Here is a 16,706-nt window from a genome sequence, read left to right as displayed (position 1 = left end):
ATCAATTCCTCTTCACACTATCATTCATCAATTCCTCTTCACACGGAAATTTATCAATTTCTCTTCACACGATTATTCATCAATTCCTCTTCACACTATCATTCATCAATTCCTCTTCACACGGAAATTTATCAATTCCTCTTCACACGATCATTCATTCACTTTTTGTTTTATTTCAAATTTACCCAAAATTTTCAACAACGTAGTACTACTCGACCATTGATAAAATACTGGACACTCACATATCGTAAACCAAGAATCAAGGATTGCATTGAACAAATATGGATTGATTGGGAACAGGTCAGTAAATTAATTTAAAAAATTGAATAAAAATAAAAAGTTAAAAAACAACTTTCATGTTAATAAATTAATAATTGTATAATTTCTAAATTTTCCAACAGTTGATTAAAAAGCATGATCATGAATATATTCGTATTATTTAATTATAATCTTTGTTATTTTATTAAAATATTTAGTGTTTTGTTAAGGGAACATCCTTATGGGATGTGGCAGATAGAATTGCATGAGGATCGCAAAGCAATGTTAAAATATGGGCAAATAGGTCAAAATTTGACAATAATTTGTGCCGTTTTTATATATACTGGTAGTATTTTTCACACGATCTTACATATACAATATAAGATCGGTACGTTTATTGATGAACATAATCGCACGATCAAACCGATAGTCTATCCTACATACAACGCCCTATTCGACGTTCAAAGAAGCCCCATTTACGAATTAGTGTATCTTCTTCATTCCATTTGTGGATATATAATGTATTCAGTAACTGCCGGTTCTTGTGGATTAACAGCACTTTTCGCAACACATGCTTGTGGACAAATTGATATCGTTATAGCTCGATTAAATGATCTTATACATGGCAAATATATTAAAAATACGTTTAATTTGAACACACGATTGATAAAAATTATTAAACATCATTTGCGAATATTAAAGTACAATAATAAATTTATTAATATATTTATTGATATGAAAAAATTTTTATCAATCATTAAAAATAGTTATATATATACATATATATATACATATATATACATATATAATATATATATATGTATATAAACATATATAATGGTTGATTATAGATTTTCAGAGTCTATAGAAATAGCACTGCAAGAATTATGTTTTCTGGAATGTATTGGTTCCACTTTTTTAATATATTTACTTGAATATTATTGTATAACGGTGCGTTTCTTTTCATTTTCTTTTTTTTCATTTTTCATATAAATTTCTTAATGCTAAACTAAGAATTTATTTATTTATGACAGGATTGGGAATTAAGTAATGCTATTAGTCTTACTACGTATACAATGTTATTAATATCTTTAACATTTAACATTTTCATATTATGCTATATTGGTGAACGTCTAATGGAAAAGGTATATTATATTTTTATATACTATATTTAATAAACATATTTAAAAAATACAATATATACATTAGAAAAAAGATAATAATAACTTATATAAATATAATCGGCAGTTTAAAACTCATGTATGTATGTAGATAAGACTGTAGATAATGATTATTATTCCATTCTTATAAAAAAAATTGAATATGAAAATTTTTCTCAATTCACCAAATTTATAATTATGAATATTTAAAAGATAAAGTCTCAAATGCAATTTTTTAATTTTTTATTTAATTTTTATTTTAAATTGAAGAAGTACTTTTTAAATTTTTTATTAATTTAAAAAATTTTTTTTTGTATTGTACAAATAAAAATGTATGTGTACAAATAAAAACATTAAAAATGTCAAATATAACGAAAATTTTTACAAAAATAAAAAAAATCTGTTTGATATATATATATTTCATAATTTCTTTATTTATATTTTATTTATTTATTTTTTTAATAATTTAATTTTTTAATAATAATTTTGTTTGTCTTTTTTTCATCTGTTTCTGCTGTTCATCTTTTTTTTATTAATTACATTTTCTGATACTTAACAATCATATTGTAATAATTATAACTTATGTTATATTACTGTAAAAGGAAAAAAAATAAGAAATAGAAGAAATAAAATCACTTGATATAAATTTGTATTTTTATAAAATTTGTATTTTTATAAAATTTATTGTCAATAATCCCTATAAATATCTAAATTAATTCATACATAATTCATTACATTATATATTATTTGATTTTTATGTATCAGAGTAGTAGTATTGGTTTATCCTGTTTTATGATCGATTGGTTCCAATTACCGACAAAAACAATTCATGATCTTATTTTAATTATTGCTATGTCAAATAGTCCAATTAAAATTAGTGCTGGAAGTATAGTGGATTTATCTTTATATACTTTTGGAGGCGTAAGTTACTAATATTTAATTTTTAACTTTAAATTGTCAAATTTTTCAATTCAAAATTATAGATTTGAAAACTCATCTGTTACTTATAATCTTTTTTATTTTGTAGGTTTTCAAAACATCACTAGCGTATTTAAGTTTTCTTCGTACTATCATTATGTAATACATATTTTATAATTTTTATATTATTTTTATAGTATTTGTAGAAGAGAAAATAAATAAATAAGATATATAATAATATAAGTTGTTCATTATTATTTTCTTAGTAAGATTTACAGATTATTGAATTCATAAATATTACTTTATTATAAATATGATTTACTTATTATTTTAAAATATAATTAAATTATTGTTTATAAATATACATATAATTTATTACAAGTTTTATGTTATCTGCAATCAGCACCATCAAACGTCAAAAAATGTAACTATTTCACTATCCTCCATGATGATAATTGAAATTTTTCCTAATATCATATTTGACAATTATAAGAATAAAATATAAAACAAACTTTATTATACAATAGTCATGCACATTTTTTGTACAATATAATGTATATATTTTCCATATAGAAAAACAGGTATAAAATTAAAATATATTAAATATATTAATATATTATTATTTATTCTATATTTATTTTTTCTATTTTATATTTAACTTTGTAATAGTACATTATTTTTTATTCTATAAAATAACATATTAAGATATTTTAGATTTGTCATGTATTTAGCACATTTAAATAATGCAAAAAATTTTTTAAAAATTTTAATATATTTTCAAATATCTACTTTAGAGATTTTTAATTAAATATGTTATATAAATTTTTAAAAATGTTATATAAATTTATTAAAAACTATATTGTTTCAGCATAATATTATAATATGCTATAAAAATATATATTAACAAAATGGCAGATAAAACTACAGTGGGTGGTATTCCAGTTGAATGTTTAACTGGAGAACCTGCAGCTATTTGGTCTGGTTGGCGTATATTGGGAGATAGAGAACTTGTCAGGGAAGCATCTGCAAAAGGCACTCATATTAATCTTGCTTATAAATGTTTAGCTTATAGGAAAAGATGTTCTATTGAAAATGCTCAATGTTATTTCAACAAAGAAGTAGAAATTTGGATTACAGAACTTCTAAAAAGACATCAAATTTATAAAGCTTCTCATATTTTAAATAATATGGTATATAAAATTTAAATTACAAGTATGAATTTATTAAAAGAAATATTTTTTTAATAAATATAATAAATATATTTTATAATATATTTTTTTCACAGAATAAAGATCCAGTAAGATATATATTTGAAGTTTGTATAAATTGTAAAGATTCTATGTTAAGAAATTATTTATCAGAACACTTAATAAGTATTGCATATTTTGAAAATGAATATATAAATTCATGGAATATAATAAAAAGCATTATGCAATTTGAACAAAAACATATGTAAGTTTTTATAAATTTATTAGATTTTTATTAGATTTAATAAAATCTAAAATTAAAAAAATTAAAAATATAATTTATTTAATTTATTTATTATAATTTATTTATAGGATTAAAGACAGTTTAAGCACTTCTTTATGTATAGAAGATATTATAAAACTACCAGAAATTGTGAGGCAATCATTATGTACAGAATTATATTTTTCCTTAAATGAAAAATCTCTTTCAAAAAATATAACTAACAATATATTATGGGATTATTTATTATCAAATAATAAAATTGTTCCCATAAAGTTTTGGATTGATACTTATTATGGTAATAATACAATAGAAGAATCAAATATGATTAAAGAAGAATATAAATTACTGTTTAATAATTTAAATATAGTTCCAAATATGATTGAATCTATTGATTCTTCAAGTGCTAGTACCTTCATAAAAAATTTAACTAAAAATCATTTATGTAGGTAAGTCTACATAAAATATGTTTATTAAAATTCAAAATATTAATGAATTTAAAATATTTAAATATTTATTTAATTATATGAACAAATAGGTATGGTATATTTGTTAAAAAAGAACAACAAGATGTAAAATTATTATTGGCACGTATTTTTGGAAATGCAATATCAATATCAGAATTCAACACAATATTATCATACAAATCTTGTAATATTAATAGAAATGAATTTATGAGCAGAATTGATAAAGAATTATGTCTGGCACGTTGCTTGAATCAAATAAATATTCAAGAAGATGAAATTAAAATTGCTGAATTATATGATGCATTAACAAAAATGTGTGAAAATCAAGACCAGAATATGTTAATAGAAGGAATTTTTAAAACAATTTATTATCTTTCTGATGATACCATTGAATATTTGAAAGAAAATTATTTAATAGTTTTAGTATTAATATTTTCATATTTGTCTAAAGAAAATACAATGTATAATCAAAATAAAAGTACAACTATGAAACAAAATATACTAAGAGATATATTTACAAATAAAAATGGTTTACAACTATGTGATTATAATATTTCAAATGAAATTCTTCAAAATACATTAGAACAAATATCAATTCTTAAATCTATTATAGAAAAAAAACAAAAAAAAGAAGTGACAATATATGAATTATTGGATGGTTACAAAAATTTAAATATAAAACGTTTATATAAATGGCGTTTTAATAATGAATCTATGCCTTATTTTTCTAATGAAACTCTTGTTAAAAAATATGGATATACAGAAGCATTAACATATGAATACTACTTGAAAGAAGCCCGTCCTAATATGGCTATATTTAGTTTAAAACATTCTCAAGGAAAACTAATTGGGAATATTTCTTGTAGAAGGTAAAATTAATAATTAATAATTATTTCTTGTAAAAAATAAAAAATTATATTCATATAATTATTATATTATTTGTAGGAAACATAAAGCAGCTCTATATGCACATATTTTTGCCTTACGAAATTTAAATAAACCAGAAATATTACATACTTGTATTTCTTTCATTGAAATGTTAAATATTGATTCAGAAAATTTAAGACTTCATATAACTGTGGCAAATTACATTGATAAGGAAATTAATATTTCTATTGGTAATTATTTATTAATTATATAATATATTATATATTATATTTAATAAATTTAAATTTGATATTCATAAATTTCAATATATTACATCATTTAATTCACAGGAAATTTACTAGAAAATATAATTTATGGAAATGAAGATGATTTAAAATCTGTAATGGGTTATCTTGAAAATAGTTTTCAAAAAAATTTTGTTGAAAGTTTAATTGATGATAGTCAGCAATTTATAAATATATTGAAGATATGGGATGTTATTGTACGATTTGCAAGAATGCACAATTTTTCTTTGCCAATTAGCTTATTAAAATTTTTAGCAAATCAGAACTTCTGGTTTGAATTTGTGTTAGTTTGTCATATATTTAATTATTCTTTGAATCAGGTAATAATTTAAATTTTAAATAATTTAAACAAAATATTTAAATATAATGGATTAAATATTGTGAATAAATAAATTATTAAAGATAATTCTATAAGCAAAAACAAATTTTTTCATTTGTTTTTTATTTAAACTTCATTTTTAAAAAATTAAATTATCAACAATCACATTAAATATGTTCTTTTTTTCATTTTTTTTTTTTATGGAATCACTTTTTTATATTTTTTACTTAAAATATTTTTATTTAAAATTTGAAAAAAATTATTTTTTTTTTTATCTTTAGGTATTGGAAAATACAAAACATTTTGAAGATACAATTCTCAGAGAACATTTGTTAACTTGTTTGTGCAATGTTCAACTTACAAAATCTCAATTAGCTGTTTATAGCGAACAGAAGATAAAATCACGAGATGTTAGGCAATCATTATATTATAAAATTGGTGTTAAACAAAATGTAAATAATAAATAACATATTTTTATAATAAATTTTATTAAGTATTAAACTATTTTATTACTTAATAGGAATCAATTTATGGTTCTCCAGTATTAACAGATTCAGCAAGTACTTCTGAATCTCATGATATGTATGAATATGCTATAAGTGATAACATTTGTTCTCCAGATGATGATTTATGGTTGATTATTCTAAAATGTCATCAAAGCCCAGATCCACCTGGTGCTTTAATAAATTCATCTCGGTTAACCTTAAGACCTTTTCTTGCAGTTTTAGCAACCTGTTATGAGGTATTTTACATTTTTTTACATTTTTAATAATTTTAAAATTTTTATATTCTATAAAATATTTAACAATATTATACTATACTATAAAATATTATTTTTATTAAATATATTTTTTAGCCATCTTCAATAACAGCATATTGTTATTCTTGGATGGTAATATCTACTACAGATAAAGAGATTCTTTCTGATTATAATGAATGTTTAGAACAACAAATATGGACAGCCAATCAAGTTTCTAATTTATTAGAGCAAATGGTAAAAAATGGATATATCGATATTCTTAATAAAGCTTACAAAATTTTTATGCCTGTAAGTGAATTTTTATCTACATACAAATATATTTTATATTATTTTAATAATATAAATTAATTATAGGAAAATCTTTTTAATTTATTTTTTGAATTTCTCGAACAATGTGCAATTTATGGTAATTTCAAAGATTATCAACAAAATTTATTGGATTTTAAAACACAGTGTATAGATCTCAAATGTAATGTATGTATTAAACATTATTTTTATTTTTATTTTATTTATTTTTAACATTTTAATCATTTTTAGGATGCAATGGATTGGAATTGTTCAGATATTACATATTTGAATAATTTATATTGGATTGCTACTGTTACAATTAAATGTGTTATTGCAACACTCGCTTATAGATTAAAAAGTTCACATTTGCAAATAAAATTCCTTGAAATTTTAATAAAATGTAATTTTCATAAAAATTTTCCAGGTACTGTAATGAATTATTTGATTAATTTTTATTAACATTAATTAAAAAATAATTTTCTTATATATTACAGTTTTCGTTCCAAATTTTCAGTCTTTTCTACAAATTATAAAAATTCTTCAAAAAACTAATATCATATTAAATTTTGCGGCATTTACAGTATCAGATAATATTTATAGTTTTGATACAGAAATTCATAGATGTATTAATGATTTAATAAGAATCGAAAATTATGCTAGTGCTTTAGAATTATCAAATGTTATGGGATTCAGTTCATCTGAAATAATTTTAGCTCAGGTATTATCTTTTATATTTATATATTATATATATTATTATATATTTTATATATTTATTATATATAATATTATTATGATATATAATATTTTTATGATTTTATTTTTTATTTTATATTCTATTATATTGATATTTATAGTATCGAAGTAAATTTAAATATTATATTCATAAAAATGAAAAAATTGAAGATAATTTTTGGTATGAATGTGCACAAAATTTTAAAAAATATAATATTCCATATAAGGAAGTAGTAGAATTTTTTGTTGAGCATGCTGAAAAAGTTACTTCTCATAAAGAAAGGTATGTATTATTTTTATTAACTAAAAAAAAATCATAAATTTGATTTTTACAAAAAAATATATCTTTGAACAGATATGAAATATTAAAACTAGCTTTTGAAACTTTAAAAAATATTGAAACAGAACAGCAAGATATTTATACACTGGAAATGGCAATGTGGAAATCATGTATATTAGCAGGTCCTGAAAATGTACAATTAGATAATGGACCTTATATTTTTAATAAACTAAAAACAGAATTATTATCAGGATTAAATAAATTGAAATTCAGCTATACATTAAATAATATACAGGAAAGAAATGCAGCTAAAATTTTAATTGATATATTAATTGATTTAGGTAGATTAGATACTGCATTGAGAATAACTACAATCTTTAATTATAAACATAAGGTAAATTTTAATAAATTTTAATTAATAAATATTAATAATGTCAGTAATTTTAATTTTACTTTCAGGATTTACAAATTTTAATATTATGTTTAAGTCTAGCAGAAGGAGAAATTTTACCAAATGATTTAACTATTGAACAACAAAATCTTCTAAAAGAAGTAAATAAGAATAAACAACAAAAATATAGTGCCTTAAAGAATCGTAGCTTACAAAGATTTTCTTCATCTTCTTCATGTATTTTTGATTTATATTTTCATTATAACCAGTTATTAACTAATGCATACTTACAATAAAAATTTTTATTACAGTAGTCACCTCAATCAATATAAATGAAATGTCAAAAGATAAAACAAATATACAAATGGAATGTTTATTAATTTTACAAAAATTACTTGATATTCTGGAACATGGCTTAGACATATGTCTTAGAATTGTCCTATGTTATAAATTAGCAATGCAATTAGAGAAAAGTTATCAGGTATTATTAATATTAAACAATCCAATTCAATTTTTACAAGAAGTTACAGAAAGTAATATTAAAGATAAATCTGAAATTATTAATGATATAATTATTGCATATAAAATAGATAATGATACTGTTGCAACATTTTTGGCTGAAAATATTATGCTAAGCATTACTTCTGCTGTAAAAGGTACATAATGATAATAATTTTAAATATATTAAATATATTTTAAATAATTTTAAATATAATTTTAAATATAAATTCATAACCATAAAAAGTTATTATTTCTTTAGGTGGATATGAAAATAATATTTGTTTATGGGAATATTCTTTAAACACGAATTTTCGTATTATTATGGAATTATGTAATGATATTTCACTCCTCGGTTGGAAGCTTTTAAAAACGGCAAACAAATTGCTTGGTCATTCTCATGGTGAAAAGACAAATGGTAATAAAATATAATTATTAATTATATTACTTATAACACAAGTTTATTATTTAATCTTTTTCTATTATTAGCATTAACCCTTAAAACAATCGTAGAATTATTAATACGAGCTCATGATTGTTTTACAACTTCTTGCAATATGGAAGGAATTGCATCAGTATTATGTAAATGTCAAATTTTCGCAAATATTTTACAAAATCTTAAATATTGGACATTATTGGTATACCATTTTTTAAAAATATAAATAAATAAAATCTTATACAATATATGTATAAGATATACAATATCAAATAATTTTAGGTCCGCCTTATAACAGGTGTTGGTCGTTTTACAGAAATGAATTATATATTTCAAATTCTAAAGGAAAATGATCAATTTGAATTTTTACTTGGAAAAGGACTAAATAAGGTTTTTTTCATTACTTATTTTTTCAAATACATATAAATACTTTATTTTCATATATATTTATATATATATATATATATAATATATTAGGTAACTGGTCTAGAAACAGCACTTTTGGATTTTCTTAAACATCATTGTCCTGAAAATAAAGAGCTTTTTACTTTGGTAGCCTTACATTTTCGATTATATCATGAACTAGCACTTATGTGGGAAAATGAAGCAAAAGATTTAATCAAAACAATAATATCAAATGCTACAAAAGAATATAATAAATTACAAAGTAATGTTGATGAAATAAAATTTATTAAAACTGAATATATTCAAAAACAATTACAATTAATTATAACTAATTATACTCATGCAACAGAATATTATTTACAGGTAAAATATCATTTATTTTTTTTCTAAAATAATTTAAATTTAAAAATTTATTTTTCATCTGAATATATATGAATTACAGGCTAATAAATTAAATCTTGCTAGTCAATGTTCTGACCAAGTACAATTAGTTACTCTTCAACTTTCACTTTTTAATACAACATCTTACAATCAACAAGTAATTTGTATACTTAATTTAAAACCTGAAGATATTGATAAAGTATTATGTCATAATTTAAGCTTCTCTCAAAGTTTTATTATTGTTCATGCTTATAATCATCATGTAGATTGGGCTAATTTGATTTATAATCATTGTATATTAAATGGAGAAACAAAATATTTAAAAGATTTCATAACTGTAAATAAACTCACTCCAAGTCTTGTACAAGATTGTGTACGCAGGCAAGTTAATTATTATTTTAAAAAGTTTTGCAAACTTCTTATCATTTTAATTACCATTTATTAATCTTTATTATAGATATAGGTTAGAAAAGAGTATTACTCATACTATGACAAATAATATGAAAATATTAATTTCTGAATTATCAGATGTGGAATGTAAATATGTGTTAGCAAGTCAATTAGGATTTAAAAATATTGTAGAAGCAATGCTTAATAATCCTATGATAGGTGCATATCTTAAAGATACTGTATGGAAAAAAGGATATAATGCTACTTAAATACTTACATATATTTAAATATATATAAATAAATATTTTAGCCTTTTTAAACCATATATTTCCTATAATTGTTCAAATATTCATAAACATTGTAATATCCAAAATATATGTACATTATTATAAATTTTATATAAATAAATTTTTTGTAATTGATATTGTTTATAAATTTGTTTATTCCATTCACTAATATGCATGTAGGATAAATGCATGCAAGTGATATGGCATTCTTATAATTTATTACAATGTTATTTTGCAATTTAATGGATTTATATTTTAAATAGAAATCCTGATTTTACAAAATCAAATTGCAAATCAAATCTGTGCAATTTTTAGCACATGGACTTACTATATATTTTTATTACAATTATATGTATATATGTATGTGTATATATATCGCATCATATCATTTTCATATTATTTTAATATACATTATATGTATTTGTATTTTTATTTTAAAAAATAGTGAAATTAATCAAATATCGGAATCCTCTTAAGTTGTCTATATAAATTTTGTAGAGTAAGTATAGATAAAAAATAGATAAAAATAGTAAAGAAAGAATAGAAATAAAAATAGTAAAAATTCAAGAATCGATATTATTTCTAAAATATCGTAAAATAATATCATTTCTAAAATAAAAAAAATAAATAATAGAAGAAAGACAAAGATAGAATAAAAATTGATTAATGTCATTTTTTAAGCATGTATAATATCTATAACTAGGATAAAGTCAATTAGGATTTAAAATAATTAATAATTAATAATAAAATTTAAAATAAGAAAATCAGCGTCATTGGATATTTTATTTTTTATTTTTGTAGAGATTTTTTTGAAAGTTGATGGCGCTGACAATCAATTCTTATTCTATCTTTATTTTTTTGTTATTTATTTTCCTTATCTAAATATCTAATTTTTGTTTTATCACGGCATTCTAAAAATAACGTTCATTTTTTAATCTATTTTTATCTATCTCACACTATTTGCTTTTCTTGTCCATACTTTTTGTTGAATTTCATATTTCTTATGAAATGAAATGATTTAAAAATAATAATGAATGAAAATATATGTTATAAAAAAATATGCCATTCTCAAAATGAAAAGGCAGCAATTTTAAAATTAGATGTATACATAAAAAAATATGAAAAAAAGTTCGGAAAAATATCATCTCAAAAAGTTTTGCCACCAAAACAATTAAAATTATTAAATCTTATGCATAAATTAATAAAAACTATAGAAAAAGAAGAAATCGATAAACAACAAGGTACAATTTTATAATATTTCAAATATTATTAAAAGATATTTAAAATTAAGATATTATTATTATATATTTAATATCATTGTTTTTTTCTTTTTATTTTATAGCATTTCAATTACTAAAAATATCTAATGATGCAATAAAAACAACTATTTCTACATTTCAAGATTCAATGAAACGATATAAAGAAAGCGTAAGAACTGAATTTGCAAAACTTGATTGTTTAAGTACAAATCGACTTTTAAATATTAATTATATACATATATAACTTATTAATGTCAAATTAAATATTAAAATTATAAAAAAATATAGAATTATTATTAAATTTAAAATATTTTAAATATTTCCAAAATATATATAATTATCATAATATATTAATTTATATAAATTCACTTTAATATAAACATAATTAAATATAATTTATTATAAATCAATATAACAAACATTTTATATTATCACAGTATTATTTTCTACTTACAAAATAATTTATATCATAATTAATTCAATAAAAAAAATTTTGAATCTGTATATTGTATACAATATAATATAAAAGAAACATAAGAAAATTTGTATAAAAAATAGAAATAAAATATAAAAACAAAAAATGTTATTTCTTTTTTATTATTTCATTACAATATATAATCTATAATATATCAATTCATATTATACAAAAGAAATTATGAATTAAATCTTCAAATATTTACATTGACATTAATTCGATTGACGTTTACTGAAATTTATATTTAAATTATTAGTATTTTTCTTTCTTATTATGTTCATATTTATTTAACAATGTATTACTTATATTCTATTGTAGATTTTCAGCCATGTGAAAATCGCAATGTTTCTGATATTTTGACAGATATATCATTTGATAACATTTTTTTTTTAAACATTATTTAGAAGGAACTAGATTAGATGAATTTTTTTTTATTAAAAAATTAGAAATATCATTTTTTTTTTTCTTTTTCGAAGTATTTATCTTAAATTTATTTTTTGCCTTTGATGTTTTCATTAAAATACTTTTTGTATTATTTTTATTATCTTTTGTTTTCATATATAATTTTGCTTCTTTTTGTAAATCCAATGGTAACAATGCAAGTACAGTGGGATCAATATTATTTAAGTCAGGAAATATTTCTTCTAATTTTGTAATATTTTGGGTATTATTTATTTCATTATTTTGATTTAATTTTATAATTGGTCTATTTTCAATCTCATTATATATATATTGTTTACAATTGTTCTCTTTTGCATTTAAATCCAATTTTTCATCAAAATTATTTTCATTTCTTATATTATTTATATTTATTTTTTCTAATTCAATATTTAAATTTATATTATCATTTAATTCAATTAATTCAACATTATGTGTAAACATATCTTTTAAATTACTTTCTTTTGAATTAAAAATATTTACAAAAAATGATTCTTTAAAATCATTTTGATTCAAGGAATCATTCAAATTTATTTTTGTTTCATAAAATACATTTGTTTTATCTCGTTCATTTAATGAAGTAATTAAATTATTTAATATTTTAGAAGTAGGAGAATAATCTATTTTTGTATCAGAAATTTGTTTGCTTAATTGCATATTTTTAGATTTCTTTCCAATATTTTTCAGTTTATTATTTAATAGATTATTATTTTTATTACTATTAGAATATGAATTAATTTTATCTACACTTAAATCATTTCTTATTGATTTGGTAATATTGACTACTGAACATGTATTTTCTATCTTCATATTTTTTATTTGAACATTTTTCTGATGATATTCTGAATTATTTGATTTAAAGAAATTTCGAAAATTTTCACTACCTTTAACTGTTATAAATTTACTAGCTGATATACCTAAATATGCAATTGGACATTGCGTTGATTTAGACACAATATTCATACAACGAATTGTCATATTTTTTGGTTTATATGAATTTAAAGTATATGAACGTGATTGAGATACTGTAGTCTTGTTTTGATAATAATGATAACATATTGTAACTAATGTTGCACGTCGTTCATTTTCCATAAGATCTTGTTCGAGACGTTCACAAATTTCTGCCGATAATTCACTAATCCAATGTTTTAACTGTAAAAAAAATTTTACATATTATGTAAAAAAAATTATTCACTATTTTTGTTTGTGCAGTTTTCAGTTTACATTACCATATTCAATGAAGTTATAGCTTGTTTTCCTGGAAATTTTTTACATGCTCCAATTGATTTTGATACCAATCGTACACTAACGGGTTCATTATCTATGCCTCTAGCAATATTATATAACCACAATCTAAATAAATGAATTAACATAATATAATATTTTAAAGTAGATATTGTACAATTATTTTTTTATCAAAGTTATAATTAAAAAAAATTACAAACGCACCCTGTTTTCTCATCAAAACGTTTTTGTAAATATTGTAATGAATATTGCAATAAGTCACTCATAACATTACAATTCAAAGATTCAATAACAATATCTCCTAATTTGCCACCAAGATTCCTAACTTTTTTTATTGGTAATGTTGAATATAATGTTAATATTGCAGCTGCAGGTAATATTGTTTGTTGATTTGGTTTATGTAATCCACATGCCAATTTAGCTAATATCTAAAAATATAAAATAGTAATATATTTCTTCTAATTAATTAAATACAATATTAACATTCAACATATTTTTCATTTAACATATTATAACATATTATAATATATAATATAATATATAAAATAATATTTTTTTTTACCTTATTTTGTGCAATACCTGCAGAACATTTGAAACCTATTTTATCAAATATATCAGCTCTTATTTTTTCAACTATTAATCCTGCTATTGCAAGTTTTTGTGCTTCTATATCTTCAAATTCTTCAAAAACATTTTTTATCCAAATTTTTGTGCCTTTGCTTCTTTCTTCTAAAAATCCATATTATATATTATCAATATATACATATTTATAAATATATATATATATATTTATTTATTTATATGTAGTCATAAAAATATATATATATTTTTACCTTCATCATTCTTTCCAATTTCTGAATATCCTACTACAAATGTGTTTGGAAGTTGTGTTGCTAAATCTGAAAAATTTAAATTTGTGGACATTTTTTTATGAACCATATCAGTAATATCTAAATATGCTTCATCCACACTAGCTCGCTCTATAATATTACAATGTTCTTTTATAACATTAATAACTTCACGACCAGCACTTCTATATCTGTATGGATATATAAAATTTTTTAAATTTGTATATTCTATAAAAACTTTAAACTTTAAATTTATAATTTTTTATGTACCTTGATATATCAGCTTTTCCACGAAGGCACGGTACACTAACTAAAATAAGATCAGGACATTTTTCTTTAGCCTCTTCTCCTCTCATGTGTCTTGTAACACCATATTCTCTTGCTTCATAATTAACAGCAATTATTCTGTTTCAAAAATATTATCAATTATTATTATTTAAAATTCAATTATTTAATCATAATTTATATTAAACATTATATTTTACCCTCCGAATTGCCATTGATTATATTGCACAACAGCAAGGGGTTTTCCAGCATATTGTGGTTGAAGTTTTGTTTCAACTTGACAAAAGAAACAATCCATATCTATTAAAACGACAATTCTCTCATCATTTAAATTTGCCATTATAAAATCCAACTTATTAATTGAAATTGTCAATTTCAGATTAAAATGTATTTTTATAATTATAAATTAAGAATATAACTATAATTAAGAATATATCTTTATAATATTATTCATTTAATATATAAGTAAAAATTATTACATAAATTTACACAAAATTGTTTAAATAATATAATAAAATAATATAATACAAATATAAAACTTTATATTATATAATATAGCTAAAAACAAATTAATAAAAAAAATTAATTTTAACGACAATTTGATAAAGTTTTAAATTTAATTTATAAAAAAATAATCGTTCCTAAAATTATATTATTCTGTAAAAATAACTATAAGAATTACTAGTCTACTTTAAGCTATGAAAGTAAATTTGGCAACAATGTTTGAATTTTCATTTGGATAGAATCAAGAAATTACTATTTTTTATTTCCGCGCTTTTTCGCGATTTTATGAAATATTTATATTAATATATATCGTAAATTATATAAATAAAAATGCAATAAAACGATTATAATTTAGTAATATAACATAAGTATTTTCTACATTTATATTAATTGATTTAATTTTTTATATATAGCATTATATTTTTTATAAATAATTTATTTAAAAAGTAGTTACAGTAATAGCAGTATTAATATTAGTAGTAAATTAATTAGTAATTAGTATTAATTAGTAGTAAAGTAATTAGTAATAGTAATGGTAATATAGTAGTAGTAATTATACACTATGACTCATATTGTACATATAACTTTCTTTTTCAGATTTTCAGATTTTATAAATCTTAAAGTTTTAATTAATAACGTTATTTTTTGATTTTTATATTTGCAAATATTTTATTAATAATAACTTTTCTTATAAATTTTTTTTGATATTCATTTTTATTTAATTTATTCATCTAATAGAAATCTATTAGAAATCTTGTTTCTTTTTCAATTATAAATACTAATTTGATTTTATGTTTGATTATTCAGTTTTAAAAATTATACTTAAAAAAAAATTTTAATTTATTAATATAAAAATTTTAATTTATATTAATATTTGTTTAATGCAAAAATAAAATGTAAAATGTAAAAACTTTAAATAATATTAAATAAGTATTACTATAATTTTTTTTAAAAATTTATATACTTCTTTTATTACATAAAAATTGATATATAATTATATAAAAATTGATATATTTTGATTTATTACAATTATAATATTTATA

General features: G+C 20.0%; 4 protein-coding genes across 4 annotated transcripts in view; 3 read left to right on the top strand and 1 right to left on the bottom strand.

The window, feature by feature from the left end:
• LOC122720552 overlaps nucleotides 1-2,499 on the top strand; it is a 3,866-nt gene extending 1,367 nt beyond the window's left edge. The window contains 6 exon segments of the mRNA XM_043947335.1: nucleotides 151-300; nucleotides 514-959; nucleotides 1,110-1,209; nucleotides 1,293-1,403; nucleotides 2,184-2,339; nucleotides 2,446-2,499. Coding sequence (XP_043803270.1) covers nucleotides 151-300; nucleotides 514-959; nucleotides 1,110-1,209; nucleotides 1,293-1,403; nucleotides 2,184-2,339; nucleotides 2,446-2,499 — 1,017 coding nt within the window.
• Nucleotides 2,500-2,838: 339 nt separating this feature from the next.
• On the top strand, nucleotides 2,839-10,744 carry LOC122720364 (spatacsin). Its single transcript, XM_043947017.1, has 23 exons — nucleotides 2,839-2,917; nucleotides 3,205-3,526; nucleotides 3,622-3,788; nucleotides 3,896-4,252; nucleotides 4,342-5,139; nucleotides 5,216-5,388; nucleotides 5,488-5,762; nucleotides 6,043-6,213; nucleotides 6,282-6,503; nucleotides 6,618-6,809; nucleotides 6,876-6,995; nucleotides 7,059-7,233; nucleotides 7,304-7,527; nucleotides 7,664-7,824; nucleotides 7,897-8,215; nucleotides 8,281-8,449; nucleotides 8,524-8,868; nucleotides 8,973-9,128; nucleotides 9,200-9,348; nucleotides 9,429-9,536; nucleotides 9,624-9,914; nucleotides 9,994-10,313; nucleotides 10,390-10,744. The coding sequence occupies exons 2-23, from the start codon at nucleotides 3,245-3,247 to the stop codon at nucleotides 10,589-10,591; spliced, it is 5,376 nt and encodes a 1,791-aa protein (XP_043802952.1). The 5' UTR covers nucleotides 2,839-2,917; nucleotides 3,205-3,244; the 3' UTR covers nucleotides 10,592-10,744.
• Nucleotides 10,745-11,519: 775 nt separating this feature from the next.
• Nucleotides 11,520-12,185, top strand: LOC122720573. Its single transcript, XM_043947352.1, has 2 exons — nucleotides 11,520-11,850; nucleotides 11,952-12,185. Exons 1-2 carry the CDS (start codon nucleotides 11,640-11,642, stop codon nucleotides 12,110-12,112), a joined length of 372 nt encoding a protein of 123 aa, XP_043803287.1. The 5' UTR covers nucleotides 11,520-11,639; the 3' UTR covers nucleotides 12,113-12,185.
• Nucleotides 12,186-12,616: 431 nt separating this feature from the next.
• On the bottom strand, nucleotides 12,617-15,590 carry LOC122720478 (DNApol-eta). Its single transcript, XM_043947235.1, has 7 exons — nucleotides 15,360-15,590; nucleotides 15,145-15,279; nucleotides 14,860-15,065; nucleotides 14,589-14,755; nucleotides 14,231-14,454; nucleotides 14,011-14,134; nucleotides 12,617-13,933 (listed from the first exon to the last, which is right to left on the bottom strand). Exons 1-7 carry the CDS (start codon nucleotides 15,497-15,499, stop codon nucleotides 12,740-12,742), a joined length of 2,190 nt encoding a protein of 729 aa, XP_043803170.1. The 5' UTR covers nucleotides 15,500-15,590; the 3' UTR covers nucleotides 12,617-12,739.
• Nucleotides 15,591-16,706: the final 1,116 nt, after the last annotated feature.

Source organism: Apis laboriosa, unplaced genomic scaffold, assembly GCF_014066325.1.
Source record: "Apis laboriosa isolate Shangri-la unplaced genomic scaffold, ASM1406632v1 scaffold12_cov154, whole genome shotgun sequence".
NCBI classification, from domain to species: Eukaryota; Metazoa; Arthropoda; class Insecta; order Hymenoptera; family Apidae; genus Apis; species Apis laboriosa.
The sequence above is the reverse complement of the archived record's forward strand: the minus strand, read 5'-3'. Positions and strand labels throughout refer to the sequence as shown.

Excerpts from the sequence above, each read along its gene's own strand:
- LOC122720364 (XM_043947017.1), top strand. The coding sequence starts at position 3,245 with ATGGCAGATAAAACTACAGTGGGTGGTATTCCAGTTGAATGTTTAACT. Across the intron at positions 9,129-9,199 it reads TCATGGTGAAAAGACAAATG|CATTAACCCTTAAAACAATC; the intron begins GTAATAAAATAT and ends TTCTATTATTAG. Across the intron at positions 9,349-9,428 it reads TTAAATATTGGACATTATTG|GTCCGCCTTATAACAGGTGT; the intron begins GTATACCATTTT and ends AAATAATTTTAG.
- LOC122720573 (XM_043947352.1), top strand. The coding sequence starts at position 11,640 with ATGAATGAAAATATATGTTATAAAAAAATATGCCATTCTCAAAATGAA. Across the intron at positions 11,851-11,951 it reads AGAAATCGATAAACAACAAG|CATTTCAATTACTAAAAATA; the intron begins GTACAATTTTAT and ends TTTATTTTATAG.
- LOC122720478 (XM_043947235.1), bottom strand. The coding sequence starts at position 15,499 with ATGGCAAATTTAAATGATGAGAGAATTGTCGTTTTAATAGATATGGAT. Across the intron at positions 15,066-15,144 it reads GGAAAAGCTGATATATCAAG|ATATAGAAGTGCTGGTCGTG; the intron begins GTACATAAAAAA and ends ATATCCATACAG. Across the intron at positions 14,455-14,588 it reads CAGGTATTGCACAAAATAAG|ATATTAGCTAAATTGGCATG; the intron begins GTAAAAAAAAAT and ends TTATATTTTTAG.